General features: G+C 45.4%; 1 protein-coding gene across 2 annotated transcripts in view; it reads left to right on the top strand.

Moving 5' to 3' along the window:
• The window catches only part of ZNF652 (zinc finger protein 652), a 58,098-nt gene extending 30,745 nt beyond the window's left edge, over positions 1 to 27,353 (top strand). For both annotated transcript variants that reach the window (XM_043584131.1, XM_043584132.1), the window contains exons 2-6: positions 7,990 to 9,145; positions 11,599 to 11,746; positions 12,125 to 12,240; positions 12,609 to 12,753; positions 20,994 to 27,353. In XM_043584131.1, coding sequence (XP_043440066.1) covers positions 8,246 to 9,145; positions 11,599 to 11,746; positions 12,125 to 12,240; positions 12,609 to 12,753; positions 20,994 to 21,505 — 1,821 coding nt within the window. In that variant the 5' untranslated portion in view covers positions 7,990 to 8,245 and the 3' untranslated portion in view covers positions 21,506 to 27,353. The remainder of the gene's footprint in view (positions 1 to 7,989; positions 9,146 to 11,598; positions 11,747 to 12,124; positions 12,241 to 12,608; positions 12,754 to 20,993) is intronic.
• The last annotated feature ends 340 nt before the right edge of the window (positions 27,354 to 27,693 follow it).

The following is a 27,693-nucleotide window of genomic DNA, read 5'->3' on the forward strand; positions in this document are numbered from 1 at the left end:
AATAATTATTTCATAAGGAACACATTCTTGTAAAACAGTATTTTGAATTGCAATTCAGATATTTAAATTTTTATTTTTGTCAATACTGATAATTAGTATAAGGCGGTTTTTGCTTTTATTTTATCCTAATTCCAGGTATTATCTTTCCTACTTTTATTTTTTTCTACTTCAACTTTTTAACTTTTTTTAAAACTTACTCTATCTTGCTTAACTGTATATTTGTTTTGTTATATGTAATATATAATAGAATATGCATATATATACCTGCCATTCAGACTTTTCCGAAATATATTATCCTTCACAGACTTTTCCAATTTCTCCAACTTGGAGAAATTTTTCTCTCTTCTAAACTTTCAGATTTCTGCTTTTTTTTTTTTTTTAACTCCAGTGTATATAGTAGTTGTTAAATAATTACTTGACTGTCCAGAGACTTTGAGATTAGTTGTTACTTGGCAAATGCATCACTAACATACTTTCCTAATAAGAAAGAAGTGAATGGCCTTCTGCAAAAGCCACAGAGCTTTGAATAAAGTATCAGACAGTTATTGTCACAGACCCAGTTGTCATCCTGTCCCTTCTTCCTGGTGGACCTTATTTATCTCCTTATTTATTTCGTTATTTATTTATTTATTTGGAAGGATTTTGCCAATACACATTTCTCTTTCCCTCCTTGTTCCTATCCATTTCTTGGTTGTTGTGGTCTTGGCCTTTTCCTCAATCACTGTAGGTTCTGGAAACCTCCGTCCAGCGGGACCACGGTTGGGCACCAGGTAGTTTGGCCTTGGAAACAGGCTGGAGGAAGCGGTTCCGCAAGAGGAGTCAGGACGGGTGGCAGAGTGATACGCTTTACAAAGTTGCCCTTTCAACTTGCAGCGACTCGCCCCAAGTACACGAGGAGGATGTATAGTTGCATATTTTAATAGGAAAAAAAAAAACCTGTTGGGTTTGTCAAAAATTAACTATTAAAACTTTTCAGGGGACAAAGTGGTTTTTCTTTTAAAACTAAATGTAAATAAACACTCTCAAAGACTACGTAAGTTTGTTTTGTAATCCACTTGGGGGGAACATGGCACTGAGAAGCGTGCATTCTGGAAGTTGCACTTTGCTGTTTATAACATGCTATCGCGTTCTCTAGTTTTTCTTTTAAAATTGTGTTTTCTTCCCAGTGGCTGGTCAAGCTCATAGAGTGCCAGGACCGCTTGCTTCTCAGTTTGTTTACCCCTTAGCATACGTACCACATTTTTTCCTAAGTTGTGTACGTTAATTATGGCAGGACACGAAGGAATGACCTGCTTTAGTTTGGAATCTAAGAAGCAGTAGAAAACGATGTCTAAGAACTTGTGTTGTTGTAACACCAAAGAGAGATGAATTTAAACGGCTTTAAATATCAATGAGAGTTATTTCTTCGTTGCCGTTTCTGTCTGCTTTCAGGTTCTTAGAGCTCCGTGTATTCACCTCGAGACCCTTCTAAAAAACGAAGCTAAGATGATTTGTAATAAGTAAGTTAGAACTGAGGATACACAGTAGGAGTTGGATAACGAAACATGGAATGTTCCGTTTCCCTCGTGTGCTTCCGGTCTTGCAAAGGTTACTCAGTTGTGCTCTCAGGAGATAGTTTAAGTCTTCTGGAAAGAGAATAAAGGAAGATTATTACCAAAATTGAGTGAAGGGTAAAGGTGCCAAAATCAAATGAAGCAAGTAAAATGCGGGCAGAGAGCCCGTGTGTGTTTCAAAGCGAACAGTTAGACTGCATCTTCCGTTGTGACCGTGTGGTTTGCTGATGTTTCTGTGAGTGTCCCTGATTGTAATAGTGGTGAGATGCCCCTCTCAGGTTCATGTGGGAAGGCGTTTATGCGTGTGTCATTTAAAATAGAATAAAGCCCTCTAACTCTAATTTTTTTTTTAAAGAAAGAATAGTCTCATTTTCTAACCTACTAAGTAAAGAACTCCCCTGTGTATTAAGCCCTTTGTCTTTCGGATTTAACTTTTCACTTAGTAATTCTACTGTCTGTGCTGTCTAGCTGAGGACCGAGATAGCTGATCCGTGTAATATGTATAAGCGTACATATAAAGAACCACATTAGCTAGGTTATGCTGCCATAACAGATCACTGCCCACCCTTGGCTGAAACCAGTGAAGGACTTCGCTCTCGCTGCGTGGCCATGGTAAATGAGCAGGGAAGCTCCGCTCACATCACTCAGGGATGCAGATTGATGGAGCAACCGTCTGGTCACCATGCCTGAGAGGGAAAAGCGGTCTGGAGGGCCTCTTCTTGGCAATGAACTACAGTAGCTCAGAAGTGATGCACAGGTCTTATTTCACACGATGCCCACAACTAGTCAGGTAGTCCCCGCATGGCTATGGTAGGGGCAGGAATTCAGCCCTGCCAGGGAGCCAGCTGCAAATACTTCATAAACAGCACCATGCTTTTGCTCATCAGATACTGTCTGGTTTCTCTCATTGGCCAAATACACTCACTTCCTCTGCAAGGTAGGGAACCCCAAGGTCTAGCCAGTCATGGTGATGCGGTTTTGAAGTGGTGGGGGGGGAGGTCCAGGGCCAATGGCCAAGAAAGAATTCTTGGTGCAGAAAAGGTGATTGACTTGTTAAAGTGCGGGGAGAGGATCCGCGGGCAGAAAGAGCTGCACTGGGTTGTGAGGAGTGGATTATATACTACGGAGTTGGGGGGTGGGTGGCTAAGGAAGAATGGACATTTCCAAAAGGACTTTTATTGGCCAAAGAGGACTCATAAGATACTGGAGGCCTTGCTATTGTTGAGCTAAAGTTCTTTTTCCCTCCAGCAAAGCACTAACATTAAGACAGTAGGGGGTTCCTAGAGGACTATTATTCTCTGTATTTGCCTCAAGTATTTGTCAATGGGCTGCAGGTTGTAAAGAATTTTAATTTTATCTACATTTTCTTCTTGCCCTTGTGCCCCGCATCACTGTGGAGGGGAGTGCCACACTTTAGGGCTCCAGGAGATTGAGCCTGTGCGTTTCTGGAGGCTAGGCTATTGATAAGATTGCCTTTTCCTTGTAATTTGCTGAGACATTTGTAAACTGACGGAGACTCATGTCCTGCATGACTGTGATCTCTATCAGTTAACCATTTGTTTTTCCCTTTCCTTTGTTCTGGGGCAGCCAGGAGTGCCTGAGGAATGTCACACGTATCCCATGGGGAGAAGGGGGGGGGAGCACTTGGGGAGGGAGGGCTGCAGGGTGTTAGCTTGTGCTTTGTCCTGAGCTTGCCTTTGGCCCCCTCATCAAGGGCATCAAGCTTCAAGTCCAGGACCTCAGAGTGACTCAAGGGTATGACGATTGGTGGTCTCTTTGTGAGGAGATGACGCACAGTAGTCTCTACATTGGATCTAGATGTTGCCTTTCTTGATCTAGAGACTTGTGTGAAAGAAACTGACAGATGGTCACTGCCCCGACATACAAAGTGCAGCCATGACTATCTACTGGGCTCCCATTTGAAAGGGGGCAAGAATAGAACTGTAGCAGTCAGTGCACTATAGCAAATTCTAAAATCTCGGGGCAGTCATTGAGAGGGCCTCCTCAGGGTGGGAGAATGTTCTTGAATAGACTCTGATTGGCTCCTTAGGAGTAACTCGAAGGTCTGTTTTCTTCTTGCTCCCTCGCTTCATCCTCTTTTTTTTTTAATTGTTAATTTTATTTTTTTACATTTTGTTTATCTTTGAGAGAGAGGGAGAAGGAGACACAGAATCCAAAGCTGGTTCCAGGCTCTGAGCTGTTAGCACAGAGCCTGACGCAGGGCTCGAACCCACAAACCTGAGATCATGACCTGAGCTGAAGTCGGATGCTTAATCGACTGGGCCACCCAGGCGCCCCTTCTTTTCCTGTAATCTTCTTAATTGTATGTAGAATGGACTCATGAAGAAGATGCCCCCTTAGGGGAATGATCAGCTTTCTTGGCCTGCCTCCTCCCATAGACGCTTGAGGACCCAGAGAGCATTTTAAGTCTTGAACAGTCATGGTCTCTTTTAATCCAGTCTGGAGGTTCTTTTGGCCATATAACTCTTAAAAACTTAATTGGCTTTTTTTAAAAAGTTTACTTCCAGTCAGCCCTGTGGACCTTAGCCACATCCACAGTTCTTTTCTAATCCTACTTAAATTTGCTACAGAGATCTGTCTTATTGGTCCCATACTTCTTCCTGGACTTAATTTTGAGGATAGGTATTTCTGCTGTAATGCCATATATGTCTTCCTGGATTTTGCAGAATCATACATTAAAATGAATGAGCCTTCTCTGTCTCTCTCTGTCTCAAAAATAAATAAACATTAAAAAAATTTTTTTAAAAATATATATAAAAAAAATGAATGAGGCTTATGGGAAAAATCAGTTTGGGGCAGACCACTCAAAATCTGTGAAACACTGTAACCGGTGTACCAATAAAAACAATAATTAAAGTAAATGTATTATAATATATTAAATGATATGTTCTAAATGTAAATATACTAAATCGCCATAGGCATGTGCACCCAGCATCAGTCAGTCGAACCTCTACAAGACTTAATCCCCTGGGTAGTGGTTTCTTCCCCGGAGACTGGGGTCTTGAAGACATTCGCTTACGGTAGAGACCAGTTTCATTACAATTAAAATTTTGATGTATGAGATGGGTAGGCTTTGGCGATCCAAAACAATTTTGTAACCCGGGAGGGGAACACATGCCTCAACTTGACGAGACATAAAGTGGAAAGTGTGGTGGTTCATGAAGCAGCTGAACCAGCCGCTCCTAGCATTCAAGGAAGGCATGGAAGTCGGATGCTCAGCTTTTTTCTTAAGGTCTTCGTAGGTTGCTAAGGCTCTCTCTTTAATTGTGAGAAAGCTTTCTCTTGATCGCTTGAAACATGAACTCGCAGGGGAACATCTCATAGAAACCAACAGAAGAACTTGGGTGTTACACTGACATCATTTCCCCCATTTACTAATAGCATTTCAACTGATTCACATTAGAGAACTAGGCTTTGTAGCTACGTACGCTAAGAGACTGCTTTCCTCATTAGTCTCTCTCTTTTTTTTTTTTTTTTTTTTTTTTTTTTTTGCTGGGCCCCGCCTTAATCCAGTGGGAGGTTTTATCAGTAAGTAGTTCTTGATCCCGCCTCAGGACTGAATTCTAATCAGCGTCTGTAGCTCGAAGACTTTCCCTGTTTTTATTAAGCATCTGCTTCTTCTAACCTACAAACCGCTGACTTTCTGGACTCCTTTAATCCTGACTGCAAACCGATCAATGCTTTTCTGCGTTCGTCCTTTTCATGTCATGATTTGTCACGGACAGCCGATAGTAAGCAGCACTCTCTCTGGACAGTCCCATTCTCCTGGTGGAGCGGTGAGTGCTCTCTCTTCGGAGACAGATAGGTGATAAGCCTCACCAGTAATTTCACCACTGCATAATAAGAGTTGCTGTCCTTGTCGCCTCCCATAACCTCCCTTGTCCCCTTTCACCCGCTCCTAAGCCTTTGCCCTATGTGTTCGTTTTTGTGGATGAGGCAGTACCAGCTAGGCCAGGCCAGATGATGCGTGCAATAGTACTAAACAACACAAGATCTCAGAGGTCTTAAAAACCCACCCTGAGTAAAATTAAATAAAAAATAAAAGTAAAATCCCCTGCGCCGCGCCTATCCTGTAGATCATTCTAGTCACTCGGGGTCTCAGGTTGATACCAGTGATGGCAGTTGTCATCTTGAAGGTTGGTGGTCCCTGAGGCAGAGAGAAAAGGAGTGGGGGGGGGGGGCGGGGAGGATGTCTCATTGGTCAGAAAATGCCCTGTCCTGCATGTCACCTGTCCTCACGATGTGCAGTCCGGAAGTAGTCACGGTACCGCACCCACCGACAGGGGAGGGGTGGGGTTAGAACACGTGGTCCGGCCACACGCCTCCAAGGTTGAGGACCCACAGGTCTTTGCAAAGAACACCTTAACGATGACCGCAGAGGATTTCCCCGCAATTACTGTTCTTTGTCTTCCCGGTTTTTGTTTAATTCTTAGCGTTTGCTGGTTAACTGAATTTTACTGTCTCTCCTCCCTTGCTAAATTTGAGATAATTAGCGTGAGTAAGTTTAACATGATTTGTAGTAGTTTACATTATTTCCCTGGGTCAGAAGTTTTGGCACATGCAAAATAAAGCTAAGTAGAATTAAAAGCTACTGGGATCTTCCTGCTTACCTTATGAGGTATGAAATTTTGAAATGGGCAAAAGGTACGCGGTTTATAGGGACAACTGAGTTGAAATTATTTTGGAGCGTCATTTGTCCATGAGCCGTGGGGTCAGGCAGGCCTGGGTCAAACACTGCTTCTCGAATGTAATGGGTATGTGATCTCAGATTACTTAGCCTCTCACAGGCATAACTTCCTCATATATAACTATAAAAACGTACAAATATATCTGTTCAGATGTCAAGTAAAACATAGTGGTGTTTATCGCCAGGCGTTTCTGAAATTCCACTGAAATGAAAGTAAAATCACTTTTTTTAAAAGAATACATCCATAAGGTCAAAGAAGACGGAAGACAGTCACAGAGGAATGACAGTAGTAGTTATGAGCCACATATTATAATAACGTAAGAACAAATACTGATTTAACAAAAAGCTGTGATCCAACTCTTATTGGGAAGATGGAGGGAAGGTTGGGAGCAATAAGGTAAGAAAACTATAGTGAGAGGCAAATAGTAATGTCTCAAACTGAAAAAAATCAAGAAATAGAAATCCAGTCATATTTACAAATACGGAAGCACATCCTGGGGGGAGGGGCTAATAAAGTAGTTGAATGGTTTCGTCTGTGGGGGATGGGTTTCAGATAGGACAGAGTAGGCAGAGGGCTGCTCTTTCCATTATAAACCTTGCCGTGTATTTGGGGCAGCTGTGCGTGCTTTTCCTTTTTTAGTGATTTGATTTAAAAATATATATCTGTAAATTGAAAACGAGTTTCAAAACCAGCCCCAAAGTCTTGTGGTGGCTTTCAAATAGAAATAATACCGAGCACCTTTACCTGCCGGCGCACAGAGGAGGCGTTCAGCAAAGGCTAGTTTCCTTCCTTGTGTCGACTGGACGGGGTATGTGTTTGCAGTAATATTCATGATTCAGAGATTAGGTGGTTGACTAAACAGCAATGTGAGGTATGTCACAAAGCAAATTATGTGCCCTTCTCATTTTTTTTTTTTTAATGGACGGTTTTATTTTTCTTGGAACCCTATCAACCTGATGGTTACTGTTTCTTAGAATTTAGACCTCCGTGCAACTGACACGTGAAAAATTACCCAGCTCTTGAGCGCATCTAGTCCGTTCACCTAGAGGAGACTTAAAAATCCGTAGCAACTTGGAAATTGCTCCAGCAAACCTGAATCCAGTAATGTCTGTGCCTAGATTATACTGTATTGAAGGCCAAGGACGTTTTCTGTCTCTTCTGGAGTTACGTCGCTTAGCCGTTCTATCCTCCTAGCTCACTGCCAGCTTTGTCCTTTGAGCCCTCGCCGTGGTGGATGGTGGTGACCGAGGTTGTAAAGAAAGCCAGCCGGCATAAAGCTCTTGTGTGTTTCGCGTATGACACGTATTATATACCAAGACTAAACTCCCTGTGGACAGAGACCGTATACTCTGCCGTACCGTTATGTGCCGTAGCACCTAGCATAATGAACGCCATGCAAGCGTAGACACCCAGTTCGTCGTCCAACGTATACCCAACACCTACTAAGCACCTGGCCCTGTGCGAAGCTCTAAAAATATCTCCGTGTACTGGACAGATGATGCCTCCCGCTGTCGTGGACTTTACACTCCGACAAAATACGTGTCAGATTTAGTAAACCAGTAGCCCAGTAAAATAATGGCCCACGCGGAACCACTTAAGCAGGGTAGAGAATTGTATATATAAAGAGTCTAATCCTTTTCAGCTGTGTTTGTGGTATGATGTAAGCTCATGCTGTAAGAAGGAAATAGTGGTATCTGACCTTTTTTCCTCTTTGCTTTTCTTTGTAGATAAGATGCGCCAAGTCACTTGCAGCTGTCTGCAGAAGAAAAATCCCTAGTGCTCTGCTCTTGCCATAATACCAAACCTTTCGACTTCTGCTTTGGTGCTGCAACACTGGAAGAATTGCACACAGGTCCCAGGAATACCCTTTTTCCATTTGAGTGGTTCTTTGTGGATGGAAAATTATTGGAGGCTTAACAGCTACCCTGTTTGAGAGCTCTCTCTCTCTAGTCTGAACTGCGTAATAAACCGGGCCACGTACCCATGAGCCACACAGCCAGTTCTGGTCAGGAGCTGGCTGAAAACTGTGCTGCGCGTGTAGCAGGAATGGCACAAGAAGAGAGCCGTCGTGGTCAAGCGCCATCTACCTTTTATCACGGTGCCAACCAAGAACTTGACCTGTCCACCAAAGTGTACAAAAGGGAAACAGGAAGTCCTTATTCTGTGTTAGTGGACACCAAGATGAGCAAACCACATCTCCACGAAACAGAGGAACAGCCGTATTTCAGGGAGACAAGGGCAGTGTCTGACGTGCATGCTGTTAAAGAAGACCGGGAGAATTCTGATGACACAGACGAGGAGGAGGAGGAGGAAGTCTCTTACAAAAGGGAGCAGATCATAGTGGAGGTAAACCTTAATAATCAAACATTAAATGTGTCTAAAGGGGAAAAGGGTGTCTCTTCTCAGTCCAAAGAGACTCCTGTTCTGAAGACAAGCAGTGAGGAGGAAGAGGAAGAGAGCGAGGAGGAGGCCACCGATGACAGCAATGACTACGGAGAGAACGGAAGGCAGAAGAAGAAGAAGACGGTGGAGAAGGCCAGCGTCACACAAAGGAGAACCAGGAGGGCCGGCTCCGTGGCCGCAGCTACCGCTTCCCCGACTCCCAGGACTACCAGAGGGCGTAGGAAGAGTGTAGAGCCACCTAAGCGGAAGAAGCGGGCCGCGAAGGAGCCCAAAGCCCCAGTCCAGAAAGCTAAGTGCGAGGAGAAAGAGACTCTGACCTGTGAGAAGTGCCCCAGGGTGTTTAATACTCGCTGGTACCTGGAGAAGCACATGAACGTTACTCATAGGCGCATGCAGATCTGTGATAAGTGTGGCAAGAAGTTTGTCCTGGAAAGTGAGCTGTCCCTTCACCAGCAAACAGACTGTGAAAAAAATATTCAGGTAGGTTCCATCACCGAGAGGGCAAACCTTTCAGGATACAACCTGGCTGTTCAGACTCGCCTGGTATCTGCCCAAGAGAATAAATACAGTAGAGGCTGAAGGGACAGTTGTCACCGATTTCTCTTTTTAAAAGCTCCTTCCTGCTTTGGTCTTTTCAAAACCCAGGCTTAACATTTTCTTTCAAAAGCATTGCATTTAACTGACGCTGGACTAGTGGGAAGCCAGGTACGTGGAAGGGGGATCTGTTGTAGGTGATTGCCCAGGAGGTAGAGTCAACACCGACTTGGCACTGAGATTCGCTGTCGTAAGACATACGTAATGTGTCATTCGTTCTGGCATCTTCTCTGTCAAGGTGGGAGACACTGAGTCAAGGTCAGGAATAGAGAGAGGTCCCCTTCTGGGTTTGAAAGGATGCCAGATTCTAGTGCAGCTGATGGGGACAAAAACCGTAATGACTCAGACCGGTGAAAATGGAAGATCTCCAGGAGTGAGTTTGCTTTTACCAGTGGAGAGATGACAACATTAAATTTATCAAGAGGCTGAGCCCATGGGAATATGCAGACTTTAAACAGAGGCTGAGCCGGTTGAAAGTGTTGCCCGCCTGGCGGTAGGGTTACATAATGCTCCCGTACGGTGTCATTAAGGTAACAGAGTGTGGTATTCAAACCAGGCTGGTGTCCTGAAAGGACGGTATTGTGACAGGTTAAGAGGTATGCTAATTATGTTATGTTGAGCCGTATTGGTTTGTACACGTGAATGCATATTGATGAATGTTCATAAAAGGTAAGTCTGTTAACGTCTCCGCCAGATATGTAAAATACAAGTGCTGTGCTGCATTCAAGCTAAACTTCTTTTGAAAAGTGAAATTGTTCGGTTTGGGTTTGTTTCTTGGAGCGTGCTTGATCTGGAGCCCTCCTTCGTCTTCACTTTCCCGCTTGCTTTTGATCAACAATTGAGATCATTGCTTCACGCTAAACAGGTTTTTTAAAACATAAGTTACATTTGCTAGACATTCACTGCTTTTGATTCGTCGGCTGTGACGTCACCTGTTTCGCGCTTACGCTTGGTAATGAAAGAAGGCTGAGCGGTGGCGCCCCTGCCCTCCCGTAGCTACCGTTGCCGTTGCCCTTGCTCGGTTGTCAACTGGTTCAGACCAAAGGGAGCGCGACGCGATGCTGCACCCTAGGGGTCGGACTTCGGCTCTGTGATGACCCTTGCTGAAAGGTGTATCTTGATGTTTATGCAGTTGTGGTTTTTTTGTTGCTACTCAAATTTTCTCTACGAAGTTACAGAAAGAAAGCATTTAGTACATCCTCCTTCTGTGACTTTCCTCGCTGTTGCTGACCATAAGGCATTTAAACTTGTGTTCGGGTTTTCTGGAATCCGCCGGAAGAGTGCTATTCACATTCCTGAAGGACACTGCTTCGTTCATATGTGTAGATCCTAATAATCCTGGCGACCCAGGAAGAAGTAAAAATCGAAACCCTGCCCTGCATAATGGCTTTGGGGGGGGGGGGTCTGCCCTTTTCTCAAGCAGGTCCAAGCACAGGCTTATTTTTTACACTCCGAGTTCTTGTTTCCCGAAGTGATCGTGATGCTCAAGATCTTTATTTACAGTGAATAACTACTTGTTCCCTTAAATATCCCAGAGTCTGGTGGTTACCTAGAACATTCTAGGATTGTGTTGCTTTAACCAGAAATATTTTATTTTGATACGCTTTATGCCTGATATTCTAGACTATCCATGATTCGTAATACGAGGAACTGAGCACTGTTGGCGCGTGCGTTTCCTATAGATGCGTGTACGAGAGATCTGGAGCTGGCCCTAAGGGGGAAGGAGGTTTAGGAGTTACAGAAAATTCTGCCAGAGGGAAATGTTTAGTAGAGTAAATGAGATAATGGGAAGATACAATAAAATCTCAATAGATTGTGTGAATGGAGGCTCCAAATGCATTCTTTAAGGTACAGAAACATTGTTACGCTTCCACAGATCTATAACCTTTAATGTGTGTTTTATCTTGCTTTTATCTGTGCTGCTTTAAAATTAGTTTGTAATCTCTGGGAAGCACCTGTTACCTGCATGCTGACTTACGTGTAGGAGACAGATGCTCTTCGTAATTCATTTATTTTTAAAAACTTGGTTCTTCTCGTTGGTACTGTACTAATTTGCTAAAAGCAGTCGAGTCTTCTGTATGAGTGGAACTTCCCATTTCTTTCCGTCTTCCTTCTTGCCATTGTTTTTGTACTCCCGACGCGTGTCTAAAAGATGCGTCTTGGAGAATAGAACATACAGAGGTTGGTGTTGGCGTCTGGACTCCTCGGAGGACTGGCTTCGGTTTGGACTCGGGCCCTGTGCCCCGAGTCTAAGGCACGGCCGTTTCGCGGGCCGGTAGGCAGCTATGGCTTTCTGCAGGCCCCCGTAAATAAAGATTATTTCTATTTATCCTGCTCAGTGTGTTTCCTGTAACAAGTCCTTCAAGAAACTCTGGTCCCTTCATGAACACATCAAGATCGTCCATGGGTATGCAGAAAAGAAGTTTTCCTGTGAAATTTGCGAGAAGAAATTCTACACCATGGCTCATGTGCGGAAACACATGGTTGGTAAGTTCTTCCTGCTGCTCTTCTCGCCACCCCCGTCATTTTCCCTCGTTCTTTGGTGTGTTTGACGCGTCGGATTGGGCAGGATCTGAGGAACGGCCTTGCCGTAATCGTAATCGGTTCTGACTCGCTGAAACTAAACGCGCCGTGTCCGTTCTGAGTAGTCGCGGCGCAGCATGCGCGGGGTAGGTCGCCTTCCGCACCCGGGCTTCTTTCCAGCGTCGTGGCCTCTTCCTCTCTTGAGAACGTTGCTGCGAAGGCCTCACTCATTAAAGCGTGGAAGGTTAAGATGGCACGATTACCTCGCAGTAGGAGCGGGGTCTGGGCCACTTTGAGCGGCTTGGCGGGCCCGTCGTGAGTCCGGCGCCTTCTGTGTTCCAGCACACACGAAAGACATGCCGTTTACATGCGAAACCTGTGGAAAGTCGTTCAAACGCAGCATGTCCCTCAAGGTGCACTCCTTGCAGCATTCTGGAGAGAAGCCCTTCAGATGCGAGGTAAGGGCTGTGCTGGGCCCCGGCCCTGGGGCGGGGCGGGGGGGGGGGGGGGAGGGGGGGCACGGTGAGGGAGGGGAGCGGGGGGGGGGGGGGGCCGCGGGCGCCAGGTGCCGCTTCTAACACCCCGGTAGCTCTCCCAGACTAGGGCAGCCCCGGGACTGACACAGAGCGAGTTGTTTCTCTTTCCTCAGTCATCCCGACAAGTCGGGTGTGCTTCGGGGATCATTCTGCAGAAGCCCTCCCTCTTGCTAATAACCGAGCTGCAGACATATAGCAGCGCCGCAGAGGGAGCCTCAGCGACCTCGTGGGCTGGGCCCCAGCGAGGCCAGCGAGCGCGGCTCTCACGCGTCTCCCCGTGTCCGCTGCAGAACTGTGACGAGAGGTTCCAGTACAAGTACCAGCTGCGCTCGCACATGAGCATCCACATCGGGCACAAGCAGTTCATGTGCCAGTGGTGCGGCAAGGACTTCAACATGAAGCAGTACTTTGACGAGCACATGAAAACACACACTGGTAAGAGTTCCCGGGGACCGGTTGGTCACCACCTGGGCGTCCGTGCACGTAAAACCCGAGAGCACACATTCGCGTTCTGAGTGCAGATCCTCCTTGAGATAAGCCCGGCACGTGGAAACACAGACGTGTCGTCCTGGGAGACCGGGCTCTCCTTAACTCCGTTCGTTTAAAAAGGGAGTGTCTGCCAGTGCCTTTTACCCGCGGGTCCCTCCGAGACATCGGACGCTCAGGGCACAGGATTCCTGAAATTGTACGCCACTTATTTTGTGTACGTGCGTTTGTGCTTTTTTAAGGAAAGGGTTCCGGACCCTTAAAACACGAAGGCCGCCGACTGCTTTAGATCGAATACTCTCTCAGCTCGCTTAAAGTCTGATTGGATTGGATTTCCCGAAACTGACCGCTTTTCAGGAACCTCTCCCGTCAAATGAGATTAAGTCTTACTTTAACCATTCCGTGTTTCTAGGGGTGTATGCTTCCTAGCACGGATGTGAATCTTGTAAGCCCTTGACCACCCAGCCCGCAGGGACGCACGGCATCAGTGTATCTCAGCCTTGACCGGGTATTCTGGGGTTAGCAAGTCTTTGCACCGATCGAACAGTGTGAACCACTTTCCGGGTTTCTAAATAGAATCTAGTCACAGGTTTCTCCGTTCTGTTAGTACCAAGTGACAGAGCTAGAAAGAACCACGGGATTAACTTGCTTAGCGCCCTGCTCGTTTGGCTCGGCCAGTGGTGAGGAAACTGTCCTGGCCGGATCACTGTAGTGCGCATTTTTCTGTCAAAGTCCGGAGAAGAACGCCTGCCTGGCTTCTTTCCCATTCAGAGCGGCGCACCCTGTGATTTTAAGGATTAGTCTAGATGAAGAGTCACGAGAGGATTTTCATTAAATAAGTTACACCCCAAAGAGTAACTTTGAAGCCCAAGCGAATGGGTGGCAGGATATATCAGAGTAGTTAACAGATTCTCCTCTTCTAATTTGGTGGCTCTCAGATAGGCTCCTGGTTGTAACCGAGTCACTTTTAGGATTCAGTTTTTTGTTGGAAAGCAGGAAACTGTGGAACTACGTGGAAAATAAGCTCTTGGGAAGGCAGAAGCTATGTCACGTTCACACACGATGCCTGGGACATAGCGGGGGCCCCATAAATGTCCCACGATTGGAAGGAACCTGGAGCCACCAGTGCCCTCTGCCTCGCGCCCCTGCTCTTCTGTGCGTGTCTTCTGGGCCCCTCTGTCCCGGTTCTGGACTCGCTCCTCCTTCTGCGGTTCTTCCTCTTTCTTCCTTCCCCTCCGTCCTTCCTTCTCTAGGCCCTTAAATGTCCACAACACGAAACAGAGTGTGTATTTTGTGATTAACTTATTTGTTGAATAAAATTTTATGTTGAATGTTCTTTGACCAAATAGGCAAGTTCAACATTTCCTGTTTCTTCTAAAAAAAAAAAAAAAAAGAAGCCACCTAAATTCACTTAAATTTTTATCCCTCTCATTAAAAGAGTAGTACATACTTCTTAAAGTGTATTAGAAAATGTGAAAGTTGAAAACAAAACAAAAATGATCATCACTGAAAGACCATGACTGTTAACATTTTGGCATACATTTAAAAAAATTCTTTACTTTCTTAACACACGTATAGATAGATCCTGTGCATAAGTATTTATGTGTTCGTGTGTATAGTCATAAAACAAAAGTTGGGTCTTTATTGTAACCTACTTTGCCTTTTTGCTGTGTTATGTTATTACCAGTCATATCGTTTTAATGGTTGTATAATATTCCTGCTGGTAAATTTGCTGTAATAATAGCCATCATTTGCTATGCACGTATACGTCAGGCACTGTCTAAAGTGCTTCACATACGTTACCTCCTACAATAAATATAACTTTTAACAATAGTCCCATAAAGTAAAAGATGTTGTTTTCTATTTTTTTTAGCCAGTTCCCTATTGGACATTTAGATGATTTCTGTTTCCAACTTTTCTACTCTTCTAAATAATACGGTGATAAACAACTTTGTGGTTAACACATCCATGACTAGTCACTTAGGGTAAATTCCCGGAAATGGGATTATCAGGGCAAAGAGACGTGCACGGTCTTAAGACGTGGTATGTGTTGGAAAATAGCCATCCACATACACTCTCACTGGCTGCGCCTGAAAACACCCATTTCCCCAACGCTTTGCAACGCTACATAAAATCATCACTGATTTGATAGGTGGAAAGTGGTTTCTTATTGTAATAATTTGCGTGTAATTAATTGCTAGGTAAGAGTGGACATTTTTTCATGCACTTGTTGAGAACCAGTTTATTTTCTTTCCTGAATTGCTTGTGCCTCTTCTGTATTCACCTTTCCATTGCAGAGCTTGACTTTTTTTTTTTAATTGTTTATAATAGCTCTTTATATATATTTACATATACTGGACCTCGTTTAACACTAATATTAAAATACTCTTCCCTGGTTTGTCATCTGCCTTTTAATGTTGTTCGTGATACCCGAGCTGGGAGGGTAGCTGGTTGGTGGGGTGGGACAAACCTGGCTGTGCCATTCACTCCCGTGGGGCCTTCCGTGAATTATGCAACCTTAGTGGGTCTCTGCTTCCTTGGTATTAAGTAAGGATGACAGGAGTACCTGGAAAATACAAGGAGAAGGGTTAGCACTCAAGAAGAAAAGGGGTAGCTCTTTTAAGGCTGGGCAAAACCACATTTAGAGTGTGTTTTATTGGGGATTAAGGCCATTGCAGGAACGGACATTGCTTGGGCTGTTCCTTTGCCGTTAAAGAGACTTGAGGCGGATCTTATCTAGGGAAGCTGGCCAGCCCTCAGGCAGGGTTTCCTAGGGTGGTGTGGACATGGGGTGAGTTCAACATGGAATAATTGCTGATTCTCCTCGTACCAGGCGCAGCACTAAGTGCCTGGCGACACAGGGATGAGTTGAGACCCGGTTTGTGCCCTCAAGGAACTTCCAGTCCAGGGACAGTGATGATGATTGTGGTGTAGTAGTAATAGTCGTGATAACAATATAATAGTAATAATAACAGTCCTAATGCGCCACTAAAATGCGTGGAGTGTCTGCTACGTGCTGGAGACTGTTCTAAGCTCTTTCCTTATATTTCCAACTTATCTCAGTAACCTACTATTGTTACCTTCAGTTTTCAGATGAGGAAACTGAGGCTCGGAGATCACATAACTTGTCCCAGGCAGTCTGACTCCAGAGCCACATATTTAACGGTTCTGATATAATTTAACGTAGCAAGTGATAAAATGGGGGGGGGGTGTGTGTGCAGGGCCTCATGAGGGCAGACGGCACCATCCCAGAGTCTGGTTCTCAGCTTCCAGAATGTGCCCGTGTACTCCAGCAGATCAGGATCAGAGGAACTGATAGGTGCTAAATAGTGTTAATGATCTATAAGCAAAACCTCTGATTTATTAATTCACAGTGAAAAGGCTGAGCGGCAGGTGGCTCGGAGCTCTTATTTCTTTGGTCGTCATGTTCTTTGCCTAAATAAAAATCTATATCGGAAGCTAAGTTATCAGAAGATTGGTAGGGATGGGGAATTACAGGAGAGGAAGGTAATTGAAAGATCTTAATAGTGAGTACCATATGTCATTGAACCTGATTGCAGCCATCCCTCGTAAGACAGACTTCATTTGCACACTGCTAAGAAAATGTTGCCAAGTAAAAATGCCACACCGTTGATTGTCGGGTGTGTGTCCGTTTCTGAGATGCTGACATGCCAGGGCACGCATGTCTTAATGTCTTAAAGTAACACATAGTTGTTTATAAACATCAGTCAAGAACCAAGCAGGGGCGCCTGGGGGGCTCAGTCGGTTAAGCGTCCGACTTCGGCTCAGGTCATGATCTCACGGTCTGTGAGTTCGAGCCCCACGTCGGGCTCTGTGCTGACAGCTCGGAGCCTGGAGCCTGCTTCGGATTCTGTGTCTCATTCTCTCTCTGCCCCTCCCCCACTTGTGCTCTGCCTCTCAAAAATAAATAAATGTACAAAAAAATTTAAAAAAAGAACCAACCGAATTGTGGGGGGCACATGGGTGGCTCACTCAGTTAAGTATCCAGCTCTTGATCTCAGTTCAGGTCTTGATCTCAAGGTCCTGAGTTCAAGCCCCACGCTGGGCTCTGTGCTGAGCATGAAGCCTACTTAAAAAGAAATAAATAAAAATTAAAAAAAAAAAAAAGAACCTACCAAATTGGGCTCCTGTAGTGAACAGGACTGAAACATCCCTGGGTTCACAGGGCTTGCAGTGAGTCTAGGGGGCAGACACAAGAGGCACCACACTGGTTCGCTGATGACAGCACAGCAAGCACGCGGAACTAAATGAGGTTGGCTAGAGTTTGGGGGACAGGCACGGCCTGGTGTGGGGTGTGATGAGACGTGTTACTGGAGAGCAGGTGCCAGGTCTCACACACACACACACACCACACACACAAACACACACCCATAAGACGTGTAAAAATGTTTGGACTTTATTCTAACGACAGTGGGAAGTTCTTGAATGGCTTTGAGCAGATTGTGACACAGCTCTTGAAAGTTCTCTCTGGCCGCCTGTGGAGATTGGGCTGGAGGGCGGGGAGCGAGAAAGGGGATGGCGAAACCAGTCAGGTGGCTATTGCAGATAATCTAGGGGAATGAGGGTGAGGATATGGACTGTGGTAATGGCAGTGGGTGAAATGAAAGTGATGCACCAGGGAGGTGAACTTGGTGACTGATTGGATAAAGGTGGTGTGCGAGGGAAGAATCAAGGGGTAGTCCCAGGTTTGGGTCTTGAATGCCATTTGTCAAGATAGAGAACGGTGGATGGAGGGGTACGTTTGCTAGGCAAGATAATGAATTTAATTTTGCACTTGTTAGGTTGTTGTTGTTTTTTTTTTTAGCCTTTATTTTTGAGAGAGACAGAGGGCAAGAGCGAGGGAGGGACAGAGGGAGAAATAGAACTTGAAGCAGGCTCCAGGCTCTGAGCTGGCAGCCCAGAGCCCAACATGGGGCTCGAACCCACGAGTCGTGAGATTATGACCCGAGCCGAAGTCAGACGCTTAACCGACTGAGCCACCTAGGCACCCCTTGCACCTGTTAGTTGTGAGACCTCCGTGGGACATGCAAGTGGAAATACCCAGTAGGCAGTCTGTAAAAAAAAATGGGTTTAAAGCTGAAGAGAGAGATTTTAGGCCACACACATCGATCTGCGGGTTTCTGCTGCTGCTCAAGGGTATTCATACTAAGCAGACTGGAAACCAAGATCGCTTATCCCTTTGAACAGTGCAAAAGGCAACCGGCTAGCCAGCCCAATTCTTGTTCTTTCCTATCTTCCATGTAGATTCTCTGCCTTCATTTCTAACGCTCTTCCTTCACACCCATTACAACACTGCTTCCTCCAGTCGGCTTAGCTTTCTATGTAATAGGCCTTCTCTCTAGACGTATTTGTGTTGAGATACTTTTCTGGTTGCCGTGATGGACTTCGCTTTAGCGTGTCTTCCGGTCACCCATCTACCAGCTCTTCTGCAAAGTGGGACGTTGTGCAGGTGGCCGCGTGCACATAGTACATTTTGAGTCTCCCTTATTTCAGCCTCATTTTCATCTTACCCCGAGGTCTTCAGGAGACCTTCCCATCACTCATTAGCACCGTTAGTTGGGGCCAGATGAGTAATGAGAGTTAGAGGCAAGTGGGATTGTAGACTCACGTCTGGAACCACAAATGTGGAAAATGTGGTAGGACTTCAAGAAATGAATAGAAGATTACTAAGCAATGAAAAGGACCCATTGAAATGTGATCCCATGGATTTGTGGGAGGCGGGTCCTAAGAGTTGTGGGCCCTTTCTATGGCAAATCATTACAGCCTAGAAGACTACACAGGAGAGATGGCTAGAGAGGTCCAGGATTCGATCCGGAATGGAGCACACAACAGAAAGTAAGCCTACAGTGAGGATATGCTGTTTGTGGCGCAGGGTCTAGTGTGCCTAAAATGTGGTCCGTGAGTCAGGTGGACAGCGTTTGCTCAGAGTAGACTAATAATTCAAAGAGTAAGTCCTTTGGCTTTGTTTCCAACCGGCTTTTGGGAGCGAGGACCAGTTCTGGAGAGTCCAGGAGGGAGGGGCCCAGGGGGGTTGAAAGGTTATCAAACAGGTGTGCTTTTAAAACATTATATGATGTAAGTAAGTGGTGTTTATTTAAGAGAAACAGAATGTACACATAAGCATAAAAAACAAAGCATCACTCATCAGCCCATCGCCTCCGGGTAGTCACTGACATTTGTTGTGGTTCTTCCCATATTTTTTCTACAGATGTTTTTCACCAAAAGAGGGTAATACCGTGTGTGCATTTGCATTTAAGTTGATTGTTTTACTTAATAGAGTGTGGATTCTCACGTTAGGAATTTGAATTCTACAGTTTTGTAGTATTTGTTAACGGTGCTGTCCATTCAGATGGGTGCGCCATATTGATTTAATGAACCCCACTTAACAGAGAATTTGAAGTTTTTAAGGTAGTTGGAGGAAATGGGTTAAAATGAAAGAAAACAAGTTGGGCTCAGAACTTACCCAGAAAGTTGAATGTGGATCACAGAGAAGAGCCTAGCAGTGGCAGCAATTGAATAACGAAAAGCTGAAAGATAAGAGGAATATGATGTCAGAAACGAATACTGGGGATTATAGACAAGACTGATCCCTCCTGACTGCACAGCCCGGTCTCTTGAGGAAGCAAGGAGAATTCTGGCTTTCACAGAAGGAGGGTAATGGGAGATGTCAGTTTTCAAAGGCAAAGATAAGAAATAAGGACTACAGGGGCGCCTGGGTGGCTCAGTCGGTTGAGTGTCCGACTTCGGCTCAGGTCGTGATCTCACAGGTGGTGAGTTCGAGCCCCGCGTCGGGCTCTGTGCTGACAGCTCGGAGCCTGGAGCCTGCTTCGAGTTCTGTGTCTCCCTCTCTCTCTGCCCCAACCCCACTCATGCTCTGTCTCTCTCAAAAATAAATAAACAAAAAAAAAAAAGAAACCAATAAGTACGAGCATATGTCCACTGAAGGGCACGTACACAGGTACTCAGCACGGCGTCCGCATGAAGTGCTTAATGGATGTATGCGTTCAAAAACTGTTCTGTTTCCCCCTATGGCTTGGGTAGAAGGGTAGGCTGGCAGCATGGAACTGTGTCGTCATCCAGAGGAAGTTAGGAACCCTAAAAATCAAGCCCTTATTTCTCCCCTAAGTGCCTTGACGGGGCATTTTGTTTCCTTTTTTAAAAATGTTTATTTATTTTCGAGAGAGAGACAGAGTGTGAGAGGTGGAGGGGCAGAGAGAGAAGGAGTCACAGAATCCGAAGCAGGCTCCACACTCTGAGCTGTCAGCGCAGAGCCCGACGCAGGGCTCGAACCCACGGACTGTGAGATCGTGACCCGAGCTGAAGTCGGACGCTCAACCGACTGAGCCACCCAGGTGCCCCAATTTTGTTTCCTTTTTGACTCATCGGCCCTATGCTTCTCATCCAGGGCCAGGACCCCCTCTCAGCACCCCCACACCCCCCCACACACACGCATGGACGTTTGGAAATGATGTAGGGACAGTTTTCATAGAATCTCTTGGGAGCATTTAGTGGGCTGGCACCGGGAACGCCGTGGGCTCTTCGGGTGGGCCAGGCGGTCCCACGTGATGAAGAAGTTGTCTGCAAAAATGCCAGGAGCTCTCCCCCGGGAGCCACGGCAGCGGGGGTTCCCCGGGGTGGGGCGAGCCACCCAGTATTTTCCAAGTCCAATACCAAAAAGTAAGCCACATGCTAAGGATCCCGCGCGAGTAGACACGAAGCGACTTATGCGCTCCCCAGGATGTTTTCAGCAGCCTTTCTTCTGGTTGGAATTCAGAAATTGCTAACAGATTAACTTGCCTAAATGTTAGAGGCAGAGACGCGTCCGCGGCCTTAGCTGCTTTGAGCACAGGAAAACGATTTAAACGGTTCTTCGCGTCGGATGTGAAGGATCACTACCGTAGATTTTTTTTGGGGGGGGGGGGGGGTTGATGTTGTTTTTGTTTTTTTAACCAAGCCCAGATGGTAGGTTGCATGCAAATTTTCCTCCTATCCGCTCTTACTTGTGAAGCCCCAACTTGGGGAGACTCTCTTAACGCCTCTTAGGCTATAATAACATGCCGTACGGGAGCGACGTGGTGGTGATCTCCTTGTTGAGTGCGAGGGCTAGCGTGAGCACGTAATTACCGCCTAGTATGTTAATCGTTTTCTTGTGTCTGTGTTCATCTCAGGAGAGAAACCCTTTATCTGTGAAATCTGTGGCAAAAGCTTCACCAGCCGCCCCAACATGAAGAGGCACCGCAGAACGCACACAGGCGAGAAGCCCTATCCGTGTGATGTGTGTGGCCAGCGGTTTCGCTTCTCCAACATGCTTAAGGCCCACAAGGAGAAGTGCTTTCGGGTGACCAGCCCCGTGAACGTGCCGCCTGCTGTCCAGATCCCACTCACGACCTCCCCGGCCACCCCAGTTCCTTGCGTGGCGAACACACCCACAACGCCCACGCCCCCGATCAGTATGAGCCCCGCGAGCACTCTCCCCCCGCGGCCCATCCCGCACCCTTTCTCACACCTCCACATCCACCCACACCCTCACCACCCGCACCACCTTCCTATCCCTCCGGTCCCGCACCTCCCGCCGCCCCCAGCTCTCTTTAAGAGCGAGCCTTTAAATCACCGAGGCCAGGGTGAGGACAACTTTCTGCGGCACCTGGCAGAAAAGAACAGTTCAGCACAGCATCACTAACATCCATCTCCTTAAGTGTGTTCTCCACGAGCTGTGTGCCCGTGTGTGAGTTTGCAGAAAGGGAGCTGGTGGGCATTTCTGTAGCTGCCAGACTCTCCTCAGCCTCCACCAAGAGCTGTGTCATTGTCTTGGGGGATCGACACATCCAAGGGAATGAACGAGAAGACCGCCTTGCGCTCCCGGAGGGAACTGTCATCTAAACCAGGGGAACCACCGAACTAAAGCCCAATTCGCTTGCATTTTCTGGTGGACTTTTATAAATTTCGAATACTCAGACTTGTGGAATTTTATAATTTCATATCAGCTGATGAGGTATGCTTTTGCTTTTCTATCCCGGGCTTCTCCTCAAAGAGGGGACAGGCCCGGCTTCCTTTGTACTAATCGGGAAGGCTGTGAGATTAATCCAGAGCATTCATTGTATCACTGTGTATCGTAACCAGTTCTTTTCAGCTTTTGGCGCTGGCCTCCGAATCGAGCCGGCCGTGTTTCACAGTATATCAAGCATTATAGAGAAAGACAGAAATGTTCTTCTTTGTGTAGCTCTCCTAACGCACTCTATTTTACTACAGAAATTATTTTAGAGTTTTTGTATAGACTTCTTTAGTAGTCTGTTTCTAAAATGAAACGTATTTCAACAAGCGGTGTAATTTTTTCAGTGTAGCTGGGCCTGTGTTGTAAAATAGAAAAAAAATTTTTATAATCATCAAAATGTGATTCTTAAAGACGCATATAACTTCTATAGTTCAAAGTTATTCTTACGTCCGTACAACTCAAAGGTGCTTCAGAGACTAGATGCATCCGGGAGGGTCTCCAGACACCAGGTCACTGCAGAATGAGGTCTTGCTTTCAGAACTTGGCGTAAGCCCTTGGCAGTTCTTAAATCTCTGCTTCACACTCAAGCATCCGTCTGTCGGGCTCGTTGACACGCTCCTGTCCTCCGTGTTTCGTTTCGTTTGGTTACCGCATGAAGCGGGAGGATTCCATTTGGTCCCTGCGCTAAGTGGGGTGATTTGCAGGGAGCTGGACCCTTTCCAGGGACGTCCCCTCACGCTTGCATGTTCGAAAAATCGGAGTCAAGCTGTTCACCGTCAGGAGGAGGAAGTGATGGAGAATCATTCTCCCTCACGTCTGCGTCTCACTTTCCCCAGGGCTTGTTTGTGTCCAGCCGATGGCACAACCAAATGGAAGTCTCACGAGACGCTGCTCGTTTCGAGGCTGCTGTATTTTCCTAGAATTGTTAGGAAAATACGAAATAGTACACTAAAATCACAAGCATGAATGATGTTGCTGACAGTAGCTGAGAAGTTTGGATGAGGACAGATTTGACTGTGAGTTTTTAAAATGTCCGTTCAGCTGTGGATCCAGCCACAACTTTGAGCTGTTCTAACACAGTTTAAATGGTAGCGAGGGAAAGAAAACTGCCTATGTTTTGCTGCCCTGTTCTCTGCAGATAATTACGCGACAGACAGCGGTGTTCCCAGGTGGTGAGGGGAACATCTCTAACCACCTTTTAGATGGGTTACTTTTTCAAATTTGGGAAGTTTCGAAAGAGCACGATCATTCAGGAGCTTATATAGGAAAGTCTGAATAGAAGGGCTAACATACTGCTCATACTTAACTGATCAAATTTCTCCAGACTCTGTACAGCTAAAACTTTTATATATATATATATATATATATATATATATATATATATATATGTATGTATGTTTCAGAGAACTGAGTTCCAAAGCTAGGTCTGCTTTCTTTCTCTCTCTCCCTCTATTTTTTAATCTTGACATTTCTTCAGTTCCTCCCCCACCCCCCCCACTGCCTCGGGCTCTTAGATCATTGCCTAAATAAGAACCCTGGCTTTTATTTATTTTTTAACTTTTAATATTAAATGTGCAGATATACTTCAAGCACTTTTCTGGCTGATTAGCTCTGTGGTAGGAAAATTTGGAACTCTTGATGGAGGTCAAGTCCCTCTTTTTAAAATACCACATTCTCTGTTAGCTTTTTTGGTTTAAAATTTCCTCATTTTTTCCTTCTGATTATTGCCTTTTGCCTTCTGTAATGAGCATAGGAAGATTTTGGAACGGGGCAGAAAAGTATCTCAAGACCTACTTTTCTTCCTGTTTTTGGATGTAATTTCTAAAGAATGTTATTTTAAATATTGGCGTGCATTTTTCGGACACCCAGGTACCCAGACCAATAAGGAAAATTAATTTCTTGTTTGTGATTGTCATTTCTTTCGTGGCTGCGTCCCCTTACTTACTCCACAGTCTCCTTTACCTCCCATGACAAGTTTCTGGGTGGATCTACACCTTTATGTAGACATACCGTTATTTAATGGCCAAGCCTATGATATTAAGATGGTTTTTTAAAAGATGTAAATCGCAGCTTAATTGGTTCTGGTACCTTATTTTATTCTAAACAAATTTACGGTATTCGGTAGCAATTCTGAATTCTAGACTTGAGACCATTAAATCAACCATTTTATGAAGTGTACTATAATGATACACTGAAAAATTCAGGTCGTCATATTTGATTTTTCATTCAAGTGAATATAGCCATAAGAAAATACCTACTTACATAGGAAAACCAGTATGAAGCAAATAATCACCACCACCCTTAACAGAAGCAAAAAAGGATTTGTTTTTGTTTTGTCTTTTGAATCAGCATTGTCACACGACACCGTTCATAGTGAAATGTACTGTGGAACAATCTGGAAACTTCTAACTGTTTTTCCCCCTAGATGGGTATACCTTCCTTGACTCGGGGTTTGTAGTCTTCAGGAAAACTGCTCAGCACGTAACGATTCCTTATCAGTGTCATGTTACACATAAACAGTGAGATGCATTAAATAATATTCACGACGTTAATGCTTCTGAATATGAGAACTGCAGGATTAAGCCTTAAACATATATGTGCGTCAGGTTTAACATGCTTCAGACTCCAACTCAGGGTTGGAAATTTGATTGGGGTCCTTCACTAAGGGAAAAGTTGCATCCTGTGTGTTCCCTCCAGCCTACAGTACAGCACCCCGTGACTTCTTCAGAACTTCATGCCCGTTTGCTATCTGTTTACGAAGAAAAGAACCACGGAGGAGTTTGAGTCCTTAGCCCTCATCTGTCCTTAGTCTGCTAAGACAACAAAGGCCACCTTTCAGCGTCCTAGCGATACCCAATTGAGGCTGTTTCCCATTACTTAATTTCACTGGCTTCAAAGGCTTGTTTCTTTCTTTGGTAGGGTTAAAGGCTTACTGGAGGAAACTTCCCAAGGACTTTCTTGAGTTGACATTGCCTCCCGCCCCCCCATTTCTTATCTCATAGATTTATCATTCAGATATAAACTCTTCCTTAGCCTTAATGAAAGGCTGCTTGCTGCTTTCTCAAATGGAGTCAGGGAGACTCAGACTGAGTTAGACGTTTTAATTGGAGTGAAGAAAACAAGGGGAGCAGTTGAAAGGCACGTGGCTTCATTTCCACATCTATTTGTGATTTGATTCTTATTTGTAGCGAGCAGGGAGTCTCCACCTAAGACATTACTGTAGTTCAAAGAAATCTTCGCAAATCAGCCACGTGTCTTTTCACGGTCTATCACTTACATTCATTGTTCTAAATCAATGGCGGAGGACGGCATTACCATGGTTGTCTTTCTAAAAACTACATTTGCTGAGGGGCCCCTGGGTGGCTCAGTCGGTTGAGTGACCGACTTCGGCTCAGGTCGTGATCTCACGGTTTGTGAGTTCGAGCCTTGCATCGGGCTCTGTGCTGACAGCTCGGAGCCTGGAGCCTGCTTCCGATTCTGTGTCTCCCTCTCTCTCTGCCCCTTCCCCACTCATGCTCTGTCTCTCTCTGTCTCAGAAATAAGTAAACATTAAAAAAAGATTTTTTTTTAAATAAAAATTAAAAAAACTACATTTGCTGGAAGCACCTTTTCATTGTGGCCAGAATGCTCCCTGTACCTCGACTGCCCCTAGTGTACTGACCGAAGGCGAAACACGCTAAAGAGATGCTTGTCAACTTCGAATTTTCTACTTCTCGAAATTTTTTTTCAGTCCTTACGTTTGTTACGTGGATATGTGCGTTTCGTTTAATTTTTTATCTCCCTGGAAGTTTGAAATTTTGAGAAGGTTGAGCAGAAATAAAAATCTGTTGCCGATGATATTTATTTACCCTACCTTGCGGATTTCAGTCAATGAAGCAGAATGGTGGGTCGGATTTTACTGTACCAAAAAAAAAAAAAAAAAAAAAAGTTAGAGAAACTTCTGTGTGAGCTACTGCCTGGAAGAGACAATTCGTACTACATCGCCGATCCACACGATGCACATTTCCATGCTGTTCTAGACTGTGGGAAGTACTTAGTGGAAAAGGGGATACGTTCCATGTAAGAAGTGTATCAGCTGTTCTACCACGACAAAACCCAGCCCGCTTGGAATTCCTCAGACTATACGATTGAACAAGTAAATACCGGGTTTTAATCGCCCGTTGCCTAAGTCCGGATAGGAAATTCCCCCCAAAAGATCTTTTTTTTTCAGGAATGAAAGGTCATTAGCCACTGGAGTTAGTGGCATTCTTATGCAATAGGAACATTACCACCCTGCTTCGGTCATCCGTAGCATTTGTACTTAAATGATGATGGCCTTCCAGCCCTGGACGCTACCTCGATAAAGCAAACCAGAGATCCTCTCTCCACTTTCTATGGAAGCCATAAAAGTTGCCATCAGTATGTCCCCTTTCATAACGCTGTACTTTTATACTCTCCCGACTTTTTATAGACTTTGTGACCGGACCTTTTTGTCCTAGAGGATCGGTTTTGCAAGACGCAAAGGAAAAGCAGACTCCTCGGTCGTCCCAGCTTTGAAGCCTTAGCTTCAGGAAATTCGCTTAAAGAACCAGATCGCGTACCACTTACCGAATTCTTGATCTCGGTCAAAACTGTTCGGCCGAGAGGCAGCTCCAGAAAACAGACTTCTCTCTCTGACTCCCTGTGTCGAAGCTATCTTGTTGTAAGAAACTACTTAACAAAGTGGATCTCTACTACCTTGTTATTCTGTGGGTCACTCGATGGAATGTGTATTGTCACAGTGTTCCTGCGGTGGTTTTTATTTCCTTGTGACAGATCCGTGAGTGCACACCTCTCCCGAATCCCCCATTGTCTCTCTGAAGCTTCTTCACGCTCTCTCACTCCGTTCCCGAGTGCCTTCAAAAAAGCCAGCATCCTGGAACATTCTTCTCCTGGTCCGAATCCTACCTCTGAATATCTCCTTCTGCTGAGTGTTGGAAGCCACCCTTGCCCTAGTTGGTCTGGCCCTGCAAACTAGCTGAAACCTTGGATGTGAACTTTGAACCTCTCCCTGTTCTGTTTCCCTAGGTCGCTTTTAGATCCCACTTCACGCTTTCGCTTCTGTCTTGCGTCTTGACGCATTAACATCTCTAATGATGGAAGATTTTACCCTTACCCCTCATTGGCTTTTCCTCTCACCGGAAACTAGGTGTTCCTTTAGAAGTAAAGGTCACCGAGCACCTCTTTTGAACAGCTCCTTCTCATCATGGTCTTGCCAAACGGCACCCTCCCCCCCCCCCCCCGCTTTTCTGATTAAGGGACCCCGAGTGCTGCTGTTGCTGCGTCCTGCTCCTGCGTTGCCCTCTCTCTCTTCCAGGAACATTCCGGAAGATCGTACCCATCATTTTAGTGTAGTCAAATTACTTCAAACTTGCTCTCTGGGTTTATCAGCAGCCCTTCATTGATGCCTATCTCATCCGCCTGTCCCTCAGAAACGTCCAGTTCCTTTCTCTTCCGCTGGCTCTCATCTAATTAACTCTTAAAGTATGACTGATGCATAACATATGAAGGATGGAATCATAAGGGGGCTGCAGTACGTTCTCCGTGTGATCCGAGCACCTTATCGCTAAACCATTGTTAACAACGGGCCGATCTTTCCCAGCCAAAGCTGACGTGCGCGGTGTTGTGCGGGTCCCTTGCTCCCTGTTCGGTTCTCCTCCCACACCGAAAACAACTAGAACTCTTTACGACGAGGAAACTCGGTTGCGTTTTCCTTTCTCTTTTTGTAAGGGAACGAAGTCTGCTAAGTGGAGTATTTTGGTCTTAGTCAAAATTTTTTCCTTTCCGACCTAAGTTGCCATGTCCCTTTCCTTAAAGCTGATCATACTAATAACTCAGGTTTTCAAGACTAAGAGCCA

This window comes from Prionailurus bengalensis, chromosome E1 (genome assembly GCF_016509475.1).
Source record: "Prionailurus bengalensis isolate Pbe53 chromosome E1, Fcat_Pben_1.1_paternal_pri, whole genome shotgun sequence".
Lineage (NCBI taxonomy): Eukaryota > Metazoa > Chordata > Mammalia > Carnivora > Felidae > Prionailurus > Prionailurus bengalensis.